At 51.5% G+C, this 16,047-nt stretch overlaps 1 protein-coding gene and 1 long non-coding RNA gene across 2 annotated transcripts in view; one reads left to right on the top strand and one right to left on the bottom strand.

Annotated features, from left to right (window-relative positions):
* Positions 1–1,102: 1,102 nt before the first annotated feature.
* Positions 1,103–11,821, bottom strand: Ap1s1 (adaptor related protein complex 1 subunit sigma 1). The gene is made up of 5 exons (XM_036172464.1): positions 11,726–11,821; positions 8,672–8,850; positions 8,039–8,147; positions 3,871–4,008; positions 1,103–1,855 (listed from the first exon to the last, which is right to left on the bottom strand). Exons 1-5 carry the CDS (start codon positions 11,726–11,728, stop codon positions 1,808–1,810), a joined length of 477 nt encoding a protein of 158 aa, XP_036028357.1. The 5' UTR covers positions 11,729–11,821; the 3' UTR covers positions 1,103–1,807.
* The window catches only part of LOC118572684, a 7,690-nt gene continuing 3,080 nt past the window's right edge, over positions 11,438–16,047 (top strand). The window contains exons 1-3 of the long non-coding RNA XR_004943503.1: positions 11,438–12,047; positions 12,405–12,565; positions 13,975–14,057. This is a non-coding gene — a long non-coding RNA (uncharacterized LOC118572684). The remainder of the gene's footprint in view (positions 12,048–12,404; positions 12,566–13,974; positions 14,058–16,047) is intronic.

The following is a 16,047-nucleotide window of genomic DNA, read 5'->3' as shown; positions in this document are numbered from 1 at the left end:
AGAACGCAAAAGAGAGGTACCACATAGGAGATGCTCCTTTTTGGGTATCTGGATGGCTTCCCCGACCCTGAGTCATCCATCCTTCCCTTCATGGCTCCCTGAATTCTCAGAAGCTCGTGGAGGAGCTGCCGCCCCACCCCCCACCCCACCCCCACACACCTTGCTTTTAACCATTTCTCAGTTACCTCCCCAAACAAAGAGGCAAACAGAAATCCTTCACAGGGACATCTCAGAATCGAGAACCTATGACCTTAGGGCTTGTCCTCCCAGGCTGTGTGTGAGATTCTGAGGCAGAGCTGCCAGACAGCAAAAGACAATCATTTAACCTTCAACTCCAGATAAGCAATAGATACCCCCACCCCCAGAATAACTCTTCACAGAGCATGGGACACACATACTAACTTATCTGTTGGGGCTGGGGCTGGGGCTCAGTGATAGAGCATTGACCTCGAATGCAAGAGGCCCTGGGTTGTGATCCCTAGTACTGCAACATACAAATCAACATGTGGTTCCGTTGGTCCAGTGCTTGCCCAGCATGTATGAAGCATTTCATAGAACAGAGTGCTGGCTGAACACCTGTAACCTCAGCATCTCTAGAGGTAGAGGCAGGAAGCTCAGAAATACCAAGCTGATTCTCCCATCTGTATGAGTTTGAGGCCGGCCTAGATTATGTGAGACCATGATTCAAAATTTAAAGAAATGTCAAATGCATCTGTTGGGTTGGGGTGTGGTTGGCACATGCTTATCATCCAAACATCCCAGAAAGTACAGGTAGCAGAATCATCCCTGAGATCCAGGTCACTCAGAGCTATGCAGCAAAACCTTGTCTCAAAATACAAGACAAGACAGTGGAGGGCTTAGAGCTCAGTAGGCAGAGTGTCTGCCTAGCATGCACAAGGCCGTGGGTTTGACTATCCTAGGACACAGAACAAAACAATACAACCAAATCTGTTGTCTAGCTGCCGTCCAACTGGGCATCTTCTATTTTTAGCTTTTCTTCCTAACTATGACGACCCAGGTCCCAGGAAGACACTAGCAGGAAGCTGCCCTTGACCTCGGGGTGGACACCAGCTGGCTTCAACAAAGACAGAGGCAAGCCAAGTCCAGAAACACGTTTTCCTTTTATTTCAGAAGGAAGGAAATAAAGGCAGCCGCTTGGCCCGCCCCACCTGCTTGACTCCTGCCACATCCACAGTGTGGAGTGGAGGGGGGGGGGCAGGGCCAGTGTTCCAGAAAGCAGGCCCCTCCCCGAACCGTGCCTTCCCTCCAGGTGGCAAGGTTAGAAAAACATTAACTCAGTGGTTCCTTCCCTGGCTCTGGCTGGACACTGGAGCCCAGGAGGAAGTCGGGGCAGGAGAGGGAAAACCCACTCCCAGGCAGAGAAGCTGCCCTGGCTATGAGGAGGGGTGGAGGTAGGTTTGGGGGCAGAGGGGAGAAAAGAGCCCTGGAAACCTCTTCCCTTTAACCTGACGTATTTATATATTTACAGCAATAAAGGACATGGTAGGATTGGAGGTTCTTCCAAGGAGGGGAATGAAAGCCACTTAGCACCCCCATCCAGGTCACATTTTTCTGCCTTCTAGCTCCTAAAGCCTCCACTGGGAAAGGTAGAGGGTGGAGGGAGGGAATGTTTGAATGAGGGGCTGGAGCCACAGCTCCTTCCAAAGAAGGTGAGGTGGCGGAGGAAAAGCAGCCAGCTCCCGCCCAGAGAAGGGGCCTGGGGGAGAGGTGGGAGAAACTGCCCCCAAGAGCTGTCTCTGGTCTCGGCTTCCCCCATTCCACAGGGACCCCAGGCTGGCTGACGGGGCTATGCCAGGCCCATCTCCTCCAGGACACTGCGCGGCGACTCATCCTCCTGAGACAGACGAGGGTGACGCAGAGACACCGGGAAGGGCAGACGGGGTGGGCGAGATGAAGGGATCAGAGGCACAGACACACGTGGGAGTGGGTGAGAGAAGAGAAGCCGATGTGAGCCCAAGGCGGCAACGCTGTGAGCCCTCAGCGGAGGGGGGCTCACAGGCCACGTGACGCCACTCCCAGCACCCACAGTGGCAAGGAGAGGTGGAGGCCAAGTTCATCACCACCCAGGATCTAAAGCTCTGAGCGGGGGGGGGGGGGGGGGCAGGTACGCAGCTTCAGAACCCAGTGGGCAAGAAGCATGAGGCTGGGGCAGGATGCAGAGGAATCCTGGCTCCCAGGAGGCGGGCAGTGTGGACGCCCGGCCCCTGGCTTTTAGAGGGACCAAGGCGGTCAGACATTGGCACCAGGCTCCTCGGGGAAGGGAAGGTGGGTTACAGAGTGATGAGTCACTAGGGTCTGGTAACTGGGGGCCACACACAAGCGTGTGTGCATGTGTGTGTCAGGGGGTGAAGGGAAACTGGACCAGTGGGGTGACCTCAAGTTTCATTCCGCCATCTCTCCCCCTGGAGAGCTGACCAGCTCCTTCGTTGCCCCCATCTCTCCCTCGCCTCAGAACCGGCTCAAGCTGGCTTGCTTGTCACTGCGGAGTCCTGGTGACTCATCTTCCTGCACCAAGGCTCAGCAGTAGCACAGCAGAGAGGGGACAAGCAGCGGTGGGCAGAGAGGGGTGTGCCAGGCATCAGGGAGAACTAACAGACACCCTCCAGGCCAGCCCCGAGTCCCCACAGCCGTTGGTTCCTGAGCAACAGAGGAGTGTGTGTATACATGCTGAAAGTGAGGATTAGTCAGGGTCGGGGAGGCTGCTCGGTCATTAATATCTCTGTCACGTAAGCATGAGGGCCTGAGTTCAGATCCCCAGCAACGCCGGGCGGCGGCGGCCCACGCCTTTAATCCCAGCACTCGGGAGGCAGAGCCAGGTGGATCTCTGTGAGTTCGAGGCCAACCTGGGCTACAGAGTGAGTTCCAGGATAGGCTCCAAAACTACACAGGGAAACCCTGTCTTGGAAAAAAACAAAAGCAAAAAAAAAAAAAAGCCCAGCATTTGGGCTGGGCCGTGGTGGCGCATGCCTTTAGTCCCAGCACTCGGGAGGCAGAGGCAGGCGGATCTCTGTGAGTTCGAGGCCAGCCTGGTCTACAGAGTGAGTTCCAGTAAAGGCGCAAAGCTACACAGAGAAACCCTGTCTCGAAAAACCAAAAAACAAAACAAACAAACAACAACAAAAAAAAAAACAGATCCCCAGCAACCACACAAAAGCCTGGTGTGGAGGTGCAGGTCTGTGATCCAAATATCTGTGAGGATGGAGTTGAGGAAGAGAAGATCCCTTCAGCTCAGTGGCCAACCAGCTGGGCTGGATGGATGAACTCTAGGTTCAGTGTGAGACTGTCTGAAAAAATGAAGGTGGAGAATGGTTGAGGAAGACACCTGCTTTCAACCTTTGGCCTCTACATACACATGTGCATACACACACGCCTCATGTTACACATAGGAACACAGAGACAGGCAAAGTAGGGGTCAGGGCCCTAGGCTCCATCAGAGAGAGACAGAGACACAGAGAGAGAGAGACAGACAGACAAAGACAGACATGAAATCGAGGAAGAAAAGGCTTATCTACCATGAACCTCACTCTCCAGTTCCCTAAACAACCCTTATCATCAGGAGAATCATGGAGTCAAAGGAGACTGGGCCAGAGTAACACAGACATCTTGGGTCTTGGGAAGAGGACAGAGCTCAGAGGAAAGAGGGAACCATTGGCACAAGTGGGGGATGGGCCCACCCACCTCCTGCTCCAGGGGTTCAGGGCTCAGGACAAGTTAGACAGCAGGACGTGACGGGGGCCAGACGCCACAGGGAGGGGGGCCCACTCGTCGCCGGGCAGGGTGTCCGGGGGAGGGGGAGGCCCCTCGGCCACAGTCCTCCTCCTCCTCCTCCTCACTGTCCCGGGCTCGTACCTCCTGCAGCAGGTCAGCCTGCTCAATGGCCTTGAGCACACTCTTCTTGGAGGTGTCCTGGACGTCCCCTCCCATCAAAAACTCATCCAGGATAAAGTAGGCTTTCTCAAAGTTAAAGATGATGTCCAGCTCGCAGACCTGGGAGACGGGGGAGGGGAAAAGGCAGAGCTGAGCATCAAGGGCGAACCCCTGCTTTCTTCCCTCTGCTTTCGGCCCCCAGTCTCATCAGTCCAGCTGTCCCTGAACTCACTACGTAGCTGAAGCTATCCCAGACTGGTTCTCCCACCTCCACCTCCTAAACGCCGAGATTATAATTACGTGCCTCCACACCACACCATGTGGGGCAGAGCAAGGTCTTCGAGGCAAGCTCTCTACCAACTGAGCTACATCCCCAGCCCACAGTGAGTTCCTTCAGTGAATCTTAGGTCCTCCCAGTCCTCAACTCTCAAGATGTTGGTCTTTCTCTCCAGGCTGGCCTTGAGGTCTTAATCTTCCTGCCTCAGCCTGAGTAATGAGATTATTGGTACAGGCTGCCATGCCTCCTCATTCTTTCATAGCTTGCCTCCTACTCTGGACAAGGAAATAGAAGTCTGTGGTTGCTGTTGCCTTTCTCTTAAAATCTCCAACATGGTTTCTGCAAGACCCTGGGCTAGCCTCTACCCTAGGCATTCTGGGGCAGAGGAGAATATGGTCTTTGCTTTAGAAGACCCAGGGTGATCTCTGTTAATACGAAATTAGCTGTGCACATCACGGAACGTCTATGAGCCTCGGTTTCCCCAGCCCAAAATGGAGATGGTAACACTGACTCCTTGGATAGATGGAGAACAAGCCAGAGACCCTCAAAAGGCATGTGGGGTGGGGTGGGTCTCTTATCTCAGCTATGCAGGAAGCTGAGGCAGAAGACGGATCCTGGGCTACAGAGTGAGTTCAAGGTCAGCTTGCGGAACTTGGTGAGACCCTGCCTCAAAATAAAAAGTAAAAAAAGGACTGAGGATATACCTCAGTGGCAGAGCACAAAGTACCTTGATGTGTGAGGCCTTGGTATGATGTCTAGCATCACAAAACCAATCAATCAATCAATCAATCACCCAACTCAGTCTGGGAGTGTAGCTCAGTTGGTTGGATGCTTGCTGTGGTGGTCTGAATGAGAAGAGTCCCCATAGGCTCATATATTTGAACTCTTAGTTGCCAGGCAATAGAATTGCTTGAAAGGATTAGAAGGATTAAGGGGTGTGGCCTTTTTGGAGGACATGTGTCACTGGAGATGGGCTTTGAGGTTTCAAAAGCATTTGCCAAACCCAGATTCTCTCTCTCCCTCTCCCCCTCTCTCTGGATCAGGATGTAGCTGGCTCTCAGCTACTGCTCCACCACCTGCCTGCATGCCACCATGCCCCACCCTCCCCCCATGATGATAATGAACTAAACCTCTGAAACTGTAGGTGAGCCCCCAGTTAAATGTTTTCTCTTATGATAGCTGCCTTGGTCGTAATGCCTTTACACAGCAACAGAACAGTGGCTAAGACACATGCTTAAAATGGGTCAGCACCAGGGCTGGAGAGATGGCTCAGAGGTTAAGAGCACCGACTGCTCTTCCAGAGGTCCTGAGTTCAGTTCCCAGCACCCACATGGTGGCTCACAACCATCTGTAATGAGATCTGGCGCCCTCTTCTGTATACACAATAAATAAATAAATAAATAAATAAATAAATAAATAAATAAATAAATAAATAAATGAATAAATCTTTAAAGAAAATGGGGGTTGGGGATTTAGCTCAGTGGTAGATAGAGCGCTTGCCTAGTAAGCACAAGGCCCTGGGTTCCATCCTCAGCTCAAAAAAAAAAAAAAAAAGCTCCCAAAACCATATAAACTGTGGCAGCCATACCTGTGACCCCAGAGCTTAGAAGGTGGAGGTAAGAGAACCAGAAGACCAAGATCACCTCAGCTGCACACTGAGATAGAGACCAGCTTAGGATGCATACCTGCTACTGTCTTAAAAACAAAAACAAAAAAAGGGAGCCAGGTGGTGGTGGCACACGCCTTTAATCCCAGCACTCGGGGCAGAGCCAGGTGGATCTCTGTGAGTTCGAGGCCAGCCTGGACCACAGAGTGAGTTCCAGGCTGGCCAGATGTACTAGTAAGTAATGGTACTTGTCACATAAGCCTGACAAGCAGAGTTCAAGGCCCTAGGACTTATGTAGAGGTAGAGGAGAGACCGCCTTCGACAAAGCTGTCCTCTTGCTTCCTATGCATGTCATGGCAAGCACGCCCCACCCCGGTAGTCATAATATTAAAATAAGGGTAACGAGATGGCTCTTTGGGTAGGGGCACTTGCTGCTAAGCTGGAGGTCGATACCCAGGAGCCACAGGGCAGGAGGAGAGAAAGATTCTCAAAAGTTGTCCTTTAACCTCTACATTCCTGAGTGGGCCTGAGCATCCCCAAGTAAATAAATGTAATTAAAGCAAACAAACAAAAAACAAAAAAACCTTAAAACAAAAAAGTATAGCTCTGGCCAAGCACAGAGTAACAGCAGGAGTGCAGTCCTGGGTTCAAGCCCCAGTACCACCAAAAGAAATCAACTAAAGTAGAACCCAATTGTGTTCCCCGCCCCACAAGGCAGGGTTTCTCTGTGTAGCCCTGGCAACCCTGGGACTGGCTCTGTGTAGACCAGGCTGGCCTTGAACTCTGAGATCCTCCTGCCTCTGCCTCCCCAGTGCTGGGGTTAAAGGCGTGCGCCACCACTGCCCAACCCACCAATTGGGCTTTGGACATCATTACCAGTGTTATGTATTACAGAGGCATACCGATTCTGTATCTAAGGTCTGCACTATCTGTCAAAACCCAGGCCACACACTACATAATCTGGAGAGATCAGGCTCTGAGTATCATTTTAAAAGATATTTTAGATTTATTTATTTTTATGTGCATGAGTGTTTTGCCTGCCTACATGTATGTATATGGAACACCTCCTTGCCCCAGGCATGAAGAGTTGGGTCCCCAGGACCTATGTAAAAAAAGCTAAACAGGGGTTGGGGATTAGCTCAGTGGTAGAGTGCTTGCCTAGCAAACGCAAGGCCCTGGGTTTGGTCCTCAGCTCAAAAAAAAAAAAAAAGCTAAACATAATAGTGATTATTTGTAATCCCAGTACAGGGGAGGTGGAGACAGACAGACAGACAGGGAAGGTGGAGACAGACAGACAGTGGAGGTGGAGACAGACAGACAGACAGACCCCCAAGGTCAGCTGAATCCAGGAGTTCCAGGCCAGTGAGAGACCCTGCCTCCACAAACAGAAAACATCAAAACAAACAAACAAAAACCTCACAAAACAAGCAAGCAAAAACCAAATCAAGGCGGGAGCTGGAGAGATGGCTCAGTAAAGAGTACATACTCTCCTCGCAGAGGACCTGAGTCCAATTCCCTCCACCCATGTGTGGGGGGCTCATGACCACCTGTGACTCCAGCCCCAGGGAATCTGATGACCTCCACAGGCACCTGCACTCACATGCACATGCCTAGACAGACACACATACATAGAGATAGAAAATAAAACGAGCTGGGTGGTGCTGGTGCACGCCTTTAATTCCCCAGCACATGGGAGGCAGAGGCAGGCATGAGTTCAAGGCCAGAGAAAATTCCAGCTTCACAGAGAAACCAGGTCTAGAAAAACCAAAATAAACAAAATGAGTCTTTAACCCTTAAAAAAAAAAAAAAAAAAAAAGATAGAAAGAAAGAAAAGAAATTCCATCAAGGTGGTGGGCGCATGAGGAACAACACAAGTTTGTCCTCTGGCCTCTACACACACACACACACACACACACACACACACACACACACACACACATTCTTTCTCTCCAGAATATTCAAATACAATGCCAGGGGCAGGAACCCCCATCAAGCGAGAATTTGGTCTCTGCCAATGCCAGTCTGTCTCCCCCTACTGCTACCCCTCCATCTCACACAGAGCTCTACCTACCGAGGTATACCTCCAAGCTGATTAAGGGCCACAGCTAATAGGCTTAGAGCTTAAAAGGGGAGATTAATTACGGTCCCTGTGCCCCAACACCACCTCCCCACTGAGACTTCCAGGGCAGGGACTGGATGAGTCTTTAAGGCTTGGCAGGAAGATGGAACTGCCTGTCAGGGAAACCGGGGTTCCTTGGGAGACGTACGCTGCCAAAGTACTTGTCCAGGAGCTCCACGTATCGGTGGATCAGCTCCAGCGTGATCAGCTCATTGTCTTGACCTTCGATGGCGCAGCAGAAATAGAGACTGGCGTATCTGGAGAGGAAACCCGAGAGACAGAGTAAGGAGCTGGCTTCAGGACCCTGGAGCTCCAGGTCCAACCTGCCCGCCAGCCTGAGGTCCTCCAAGAGTAACATGGTGGTCCCGGCGGGTACCAAGACTAACGTTTTTCCTGTGAGTGTGCTTCAGAAACACACAGGTTTCATTTCCTCTCCTTCTCGCCCTCTGACCCGCCCGGTTGGACTCAGCCGAAATCTGAACCAGTTTACTCACTCAGAGCAGAAGGAACCAGAAAGGGAGGGTGTGGGGATGTGGGCGTGTGGATTGGGAAAAGTGGGGTGAGGCCCAGTGTGGTGAACGGGAGGGACCTGTATGCGGGCAGGGGAGTCTTCAGGGTCTTCTGACACCAGAGGCTGTATCAGAAAACCAAGTGGGAAGCAATGACTGAGAAGAGCCCAGAAGGAAGGGAAGAGGGGATTCCTGACCAGCCTGTAGGCTCCTCGGCACGCTCCCGACTTGGAAGAGAGTTAGTTAGTCCCCAGCCATTTTAACCCAGTCACCTCTTGTAGACAACTTTCAGGTCCCTCCACTCCAGGAAGCTGCACATCTTGGGCTTTCGAGCCAGGACGACCTGCATGAGCTCACGGACCATTTTCTTCCTCTCCTTGTCTGAGGTGGCCAGGTACCATTTCTGCAGCCGGAGCTTACCCTGCCGGCTGAACAGCAGCATGAATCGCATCTGGAAGGGAGGAAGGACCAGAGCTGAGGAGCAGAGACCGGGTGTGGAGCCTCTTCTTGCATAGCCCCAGACTCGGCGCTGTTCACCGCTACCTCCTTCAAAACTTCTGTCCCAGCTGTCAGCGCTGGGTAGAGAAGAAGGAAGGATGCTTTTCCGGAGGGAGAGTCAAAGATTTCCGTGCCGGCGGTTTGGGTTCGAATCCTGGCTCTGCTAGCTGAGTACCACCTCAGGCAAGACGGCTCAATTGGTTCAGCTGCTTGTTACCAAGCCTGATGACCGGAGTTCGATACCCATGACCCACATTACAGAAGAGACCTGACTCCTACAAGTTGACCTCTAACCTCTACACTCATGTTGTGGCAAGCACCCACCTTGCCCACACTCATAAAAATAAACATTAAAAACATTATTTAAATATGCGTGTGTGTGTGTGTTTCCAGAAGACAGCTTTTGGGAGATGGTTCTCTCCTATCATGTGAGCCCCAGGGATCAAATTCAGATACTCAGTCTTGGCAGCAAGTGCCTTTACGCACTGAGCTAGCTTATGGTCTTTGAAACTTAGTTTCTTTACCCGCAAGATAGAAACAATAAAGTTACTTTCCTTATAGAATTCTTTTCAGATTTGTCTTTCTCCTTATTTTTTTAAAGATTTATTTTACTTTGTGTGTTTGAAATGGTCACGTGCATGCCTGTTGGATCCCCCAAGGCAAGGGTTACAGATGGTTGTGAGCCACCATGGGGGGGGGGGACGGGACGGGAATCAAACCCTGGTCTTCTGCAATAGCCACACAAGCTCTTAAGCACGGAGCCATCTCTCCAGCCTGATTTTATTGTTTTTAATCATGTGTGTGGTGTGTCTACACAGTGGGGAGGGGCACATGAGTGCAGGTGCCCATGGAGGCCAGAGGCATCAGATCTGCCAGACCTGGAGTTACAGACGGTTGCAAGCAGCCTGACACAGAAGCCAGACCTGGAGTTACGGACGGTTGCAAGCAGCCTGACACAGGTGTTGAGAACTGAGCTGGGTCCTCTGGAAGAGCAGCAAGTGCTCTTAATGGCTGAGCCATCTCTCCACCCCTCCTCCCTTAAGGAGCTGAGGATCGAACTCCGGGCCTTTCGCTTGCTAGGCAAGCGCTCTACCACTGAGCTAAATCCCCAACCCCCAAGGAATTCTTAAATGAGTTAATTCATGGGTGTGCGTGGTGCACAGTAGGCCCTGTAACATGTTAGGTGCTGTTATTCCCTGACCTCCTGTTTCCTAACCTTGTTTTCCATGAGGAATAAGACACCTGGCCTCATGACAAGCGGATGTCAACACACTACAGTTCTACTTATGTTCCTTCTAGACCCCATGTCTCAGAGAGGTTGGGTCTCTACCCATCCTGCCATAAGCCCTCAGATGCCCTGTCACATAGGCCTCTCCCATGCTTGTTGATAGTCTTGTCTGTATCGTACATATATCCGAATTGCACTTGGTACAGGGATATTCAGATCGTGCCCTCTGCCATCTACACACTTGGTTCCCAGTGCTGGCTTTCTTTATGTTTTTTTTTAATGTTATTTTATACAGGGGGGGTGGGGGTGGGGGGGCACCCATGTGCCACTGCCCACATGTGGAGGTCCGAGGACAGCTTTGTGGAGTCAGTTCTCTCCTTCCACCAGGAGAGTCCCAGGGATTGAACTCAGGTTGGCAAGTACCTTCACAAGCTGAGCCATCTCTCTGGCTCTCTTTTCTTTCTCTTTCTTTTTTTAGGCATGGTTTCATGTAGCTCAGGTATGACCTATATTCCCTATGTAGCCCAGGCTGCCCTTGATTTTCTGATCCTCCTGCTTCTTTTACCTCCTGAGTGCCAGGGTTACAGGTGTGTGCTAAAAGGCCTGACCTTTCATCCCAGACACCAGATCCCGCAGTCCCTCATTGAGGGTCGTGTCCCCCAGGATGGCTCTCCTAGGGAATGTCTGCGGAATAAAGAGCAAGCAGAGTCCTCACAGCTCTGTGGATCTAGTTTTTTTCCCAGCTGCAGGGGTTCCTGATTCCATATCCTGAACTCAGTTCCCAGCAAACAGATCTGTGAACATGGCCAGGGCTGGAATCTCTGGGTGTGTGCGGCACTTCCACCTTATAAATGAAAAGGAACAAAGACCCCAGAAACTAGGGGCGGGGGCTGGTGGTGGTGGGGGGGGACAGGGACTGGGAAGAACTGAGGAAGCCGAGTGCGGCTAAGCTACAGAGGTGATAACTACGGCAGGAAGACGGAAGGCCCGGGTTCCGGAAAAGAAAATGGACTGGGGAGGGTGGAGAGCCGGGAATGCCGAAGTCGGGGAGTCCTCCAGAGCCTAGGTACCCCGGCTACAAACACCGGAGCCCGCCTGAGCTGCAGCTCCGAGCGCGCTCAGCCGAGGCGCAGGAGGTCAACTCCGGAGGCCCGGAAACTGTCCCCTCCCACACGGCGCTCGCCCCAGGTCCCGGGCCTCCTGGGAGGGGATTCGGCGCGCTGCGACCCTCCGGGGTGACCCGGGCGCCCCCCGTCCTCGGGTGGCTTCCCCCGCAGCAGTGACCCGGGCCGTCTCGAGGACCGAACCCCGCGTCCCGAGCGCTGCAGCCAGCCAGCCCGGGACGGTCCCGTCAGCCTCCAGCCCAGTCCCCTCGCTCTCCCAGCCAACGAGACTCCTCCCCGCCCCTGTCCCGAGTGCCATTTCCAGCTCCCGAGGTCGGCTCGCCCCGGGCCGCTCCGGGAAGTGGATCCTCAGCGGACCACAGGGAAGACAGGGCGACTCCCAGCAAAGGCGGCCCCCCCACTCCTCTCCTCCGGACCCCCGCAGGTACAGCCCACGCCCCTCGGGTCCCCGTCCCCTCCCTCCCAGCACAGCCTACCATCCTGCAGCCTCCGGCCCGGCACGTCCCTCTCCGGCCACCGTAGGCGCCAGCTCCACTCCCCGTCGGATTCTTTTCTTTGCCCTCCCTCTCCGCCTGAAGCCCCGCCCCGCCCGGCCTCGCCGGCTCCCTCGAGCGGCCGCACGGCGCAGGCGCCAACGCTGCCCTCGCTGCACCCCCCCCCCCCCCCCCCCCCCCCCCCCCGTCCCATCCCACCCGGCGCGCGGGCGGGGCTGGAGGCGGAGAAGCGGAAACCATGGCAACCAGGTCCTTGACTTCGGCTTTGCAGAAGCTCGGTCGTCATGGTAACAAGGCTGTCTCGGTGGGTTGATTGGAGGATGGGAAGGGCCGGGAGGGAGCGGGTCGGGGGACAATGAAGGGCCTCGAGCTGGGGAGCATTTGTAGGTGGTGGTCGGGGGTAAAAGGCGGGAAAAGGGTGAGAGGTGAGCAAGGAGGAGTGATGCCGAGAGCTGAGCACCGAAGAGGGAGCACGATGGGAATGATCGGTAGAAAAGGAGGAATGAATGATGTGGAAAACATGGGTCAAAGGGTGGTGGTGGGGCCGCTCGAGGGAAAGACAGAACGGAGGGAGGCTGGGGGAACAGAGGTCAGGAACAGCTCGGGGCGACATAACAGTACCCTGCCCCCAAAACAAATGGGTGCACACCTGTGATTCCAGCCTTCGAAGGCAGAGACAGGAGCAGCTTGTAGCCCACGCTCAGGCTCAGCTAAGTGGCGTGGTCGAGACCACCCAAGGCTACAAGCCCGTCTCAAGCAAAGTGAAACCAAACAGTGCTGCTGGGATGGCTCCGATCATCCAGGTGGTCCCCCAAACCCAAGGTGAGACGACGTAACGGACTCCTGCAAGTTGTCCCCCGACACCCCCACAATCGAGCACCCTGGCCTGTGCACGCTCCCACACGGCACGCTCCCGAGCAACACAAAATACATATATGACATGTAATGTTGAAACTAAACCAGCCAGGTAGTGGTGTTCCACGCCTTTAATCCCAGCACTCAAGAGGCAGAGGCAGGCGGATCTCTGAGTTCGAGGCCAGCCTGGTCTATAGAGTGAGATCCAGGACAGGCACCAAAACTACACAGAGAAACCCTGTCTCAAAAAACCAACCCCCCACAATATCTATATCTAGATATAGATATAGATATAGATATAGATATAGAGTGTGTGTGTGTGTGTGTGTGTGTATACAAGTGATGGTTTACACTTATAATACTGGAGTTTGGAAAGTAGAGGCAGACAGATCAGGAGTTCAAAGTTATCTTTGGCTACATGGCAAGTTCAGTCTGGGCTGAGACACTATGTCAAAAACAAAACAATACAAAACAACAACAGAACAGCCAAACAAACAACAAAATTACACACACACACACACACACACACACACACACACACACACAAACCATATTAGCCAGGCATCATTGTACATGCCTGTGATCTGATCCAGAGGCAAGAGGATTATTGGTCAAGAGAGTTCAAGGCCAGCCTAGGCTATGGAAAGAGAGAAGCTATCTTAATAATAAATACATAAGTAAAAGCAAACAGCAACAACAAACCCCCAAATCAAAACAAAACAAAAAAAGTGTGGGTCAAAGTTAAAATGCAACAGATGTAAACGACACCTAAATGTGAAGTCAAAAAGAATTGTAGCAAGAGCTTTTGGCGTTCTCTCCCTCTCCATTTCCCTCTCCTTTTCTTTGTCTCTCTCTCTATAAGAAAACACTCAGTGTGTTTAGGCTGAAGGTTTAAAACCACACTCACCCTTTATCCTCCGGAGACTGCACTCCAAGTCTCCCAGGCGACCCCTAAAATCTCAGACTGTGTGAAATCATGAACTGAAGTTTCCCTATACCTATAATAAAGTTTAATTTATAACTTATGCACAGAATCAACCTAAGAACAAAAATAATAGAAGGGCTAATAATAGGAACTGGAGAGATGGCTTGATGGTCAAGAGCAGGTACTGCACTTGGAGGGACCCTAGTTCAGGTCCCAGCACCCCAGTGGGTGACTCACAAGTACCTCTAATTCCAGCTCCAGGGATCCAGCACCTACTTCTGCCCTTTGGGGGAGAGGGCATCTTTACATCTGCATGCGTGTGCCCATACATAGACACACATGAATAAATATTTAAAAATAAATATTAAAAAGCCCACATGCTGAAATAGAACAGTTATGACAATGTGTTGCAACGGAGTTCCCACCATCCATTGTTACTTTTATGCTTCAGAATCCTTCAGCAGAATATGCGGTATTTGAACATGAGCACTGTGCTCAATCTGACAACCAAGATGACCACTTAGTACTTAATGTGTAAGTATTGGACAATGAGATTATTTGGGACGGAGGGGGAGTCCCTAATAATGGCATGTGATTAAAGCTCAGGAACTGGAGCAGGGAATGTGGCTCAGTTGATAGAGTGCTCACTTGCCCTGTGTGAAATCGTGGGTTCTGCTCCCAGCAGAGCATAACTTAGGTGTGATGGTGAACACCTGTAATCCCAGCCCTTGGGTAGTGGAGGCAGGAGGATCAGGGCTTGAAAATCATTTCTCTCTACAGAGCTAGGTCGAGGCCAGCCTCGGGTACATGAGACGCTGTCAGAGAAAATTAAAAGGCCAGTGAGATGGCTTAGCAGGTAAAGGCACTTGTTCCCAAGCCCTGACCTGAGTTTGAGTCCTGGAACCCATATTGTAGAAGGAAAAACCTGGTGCCCACAGGTTGTCTTGTGATCATCCATGCCACGGCAAGTGCACACACAATAAATAAACAAATAAATGTATAGTAAGGCAGAGTGGTGGTGGTGCACACCTTTGATCCCAGCATTCAGGAGACAGAGCCAGGAGGACCTCTGCGAGTTCAAGGCCAGCTTGGTCTACAGAGCGAGATCCAGGGCAGGCACCAAAACTACACAGAGAAACCCTGTCTCAAAAAAACAAAACAAAAAATATATAATAAAAATACATAGGAAGCTTGTGGATTGTTTACTGCTGGGCATTTTCCATATAATATTTTTGGGTTACAGTTGACTTTAGGGATCTGAAACTACAAAGACCTTAACTGAATAAGGTTGGGGGCAAGGAACAACTGTATTTTAAAAAAAATGTTTTTATTTTTAAATTATGTGTGTGTGTGTGCCCGTCTGTGTATGTATGTATGTGGGTATGCTCGAGTGAGCATGGGTACCCTTGGAGGGAAGAAGAGGCTGTGGGATCCCCTAGAGCTGGAGTTAGAGGCAGTTGTAGGCTTCCCGATGTGGGTGCTGGGAACTGAACTCGGGTCCTCTATAAATGCTCTCACCAGCAAAGCCTTCTCTCTGGTCCTGTGTTTTATCGTTATCACTTTTTTAGGTGATCACTTATTTTATTGTAATTTTTAGACAGAATCTCACTGTGTACCCCTGGCTAGCCTGGAACTTGCTATGTAGACCAGGCTGGCCTTGAACTCACAGAGACCCCCCCCTGCCTCTGCTACCAAGTGCTGGGATTAAAGGCGTGCACCATGCCACGTGCCACCCTAACATCATGCCCAGTAACAGCTTTGTTTCTTGATCTTCGGCTGCAACACACGCTGTTATTATTTCTGTTTGTTCGTCAAGAAATTGCTAGCAAAGCCTGAACTATTGTCACCGTAACTTCCTGGATTGGTTGGAAGGGAACCCAGTTCCCATGGAATGGAATCTGTCTTTAACTATGTGTTTTCTTGTTTTCAAGACAGGGTTTCTCTGTGTGGTTTTGTTGCCTTTCCTGGAACTCTGTAGACCAGGCTGGCCTTGAACTCACAGACATCCGCCTGGCTCTGCCTCCTGCGTTCTGGGATTTCAAGGCGTGTGCCACCACCGCCTGGCTTGTCTTTAACTCTTACTAAGCTGCCTAGCTTTAAGTGAACCATTCAACTCACCCCCTCTTTATTTTTTTAAATAATTTATTTGTTTTTATTTTATGTGGACTGGTGTTTTGCCTGCATGTATGTCTGTGTGAGGGTGTGGGATCCCCTGGAACTGGAGTCACAGACGGTTGTGAGCTGCCATGTGGGTGCTGGGAATTGACCCTATGTCCTCTGGAAGAGCAGCCAGTGCTCTTAACTGAGGAGCCATCTCTCCAGTCCCCTCCTTCTCTTTATTTAAAAAACAAAACAAAACAACAACAAAAAAAACCCAAAAAAACATAGGGTTGGGCTGGAGAACGGTTCAGTGGTTAAGAGTGCTTACTGCTGTTTCAGAAGATCCAGGTTCGGGTCCCATTACCCACAGCCACTCGAAACTCCAGCTCTACAGGATCTGACACCCTCTGGCCCCTTCAGGCAC

This window comes from Onychomys torridus, chromosome 22, assembly GCF_903995425.1.
Source record: "Onychomys torridus chromosome 22, mOncTor1.1, whole genome shotgun sequence".
NCBI classification, from domain to species: Eukaryota; Metazoa; Chordata; class Mammalia; order Rodentia; family Cricetidae; genus Onychomys; species Onychomys torridus.
The sequence above is the reverse complement of the archived record's forward strand: the minus strand, read 5'-3'. Positions and strand labels throughout refer to the sequence as shown.

What these genes read in the sequence shown, in the direction of transcription:
- Ap1s1 (XM_036172464.1), bottom strand. An exon ending in TGGACAAGTACTTTGGCAGC is followed by an intron (nt 4,009 to 8,038) that starts GTACGTCTCCCA and finishes CCCGTCTCCCAG; the next exon opens with GTCTGCGAGCTGGACATCAT. An exon ending in AGGCTGACCTGCTGCAGGAG is followed by an intron (nt 1,856 to 3,870) that starts GTACGAGCCCGG and finishes CGTCTGTCTCAG; the next exon opens with GAGGATGAGTCGCCGCGCAG.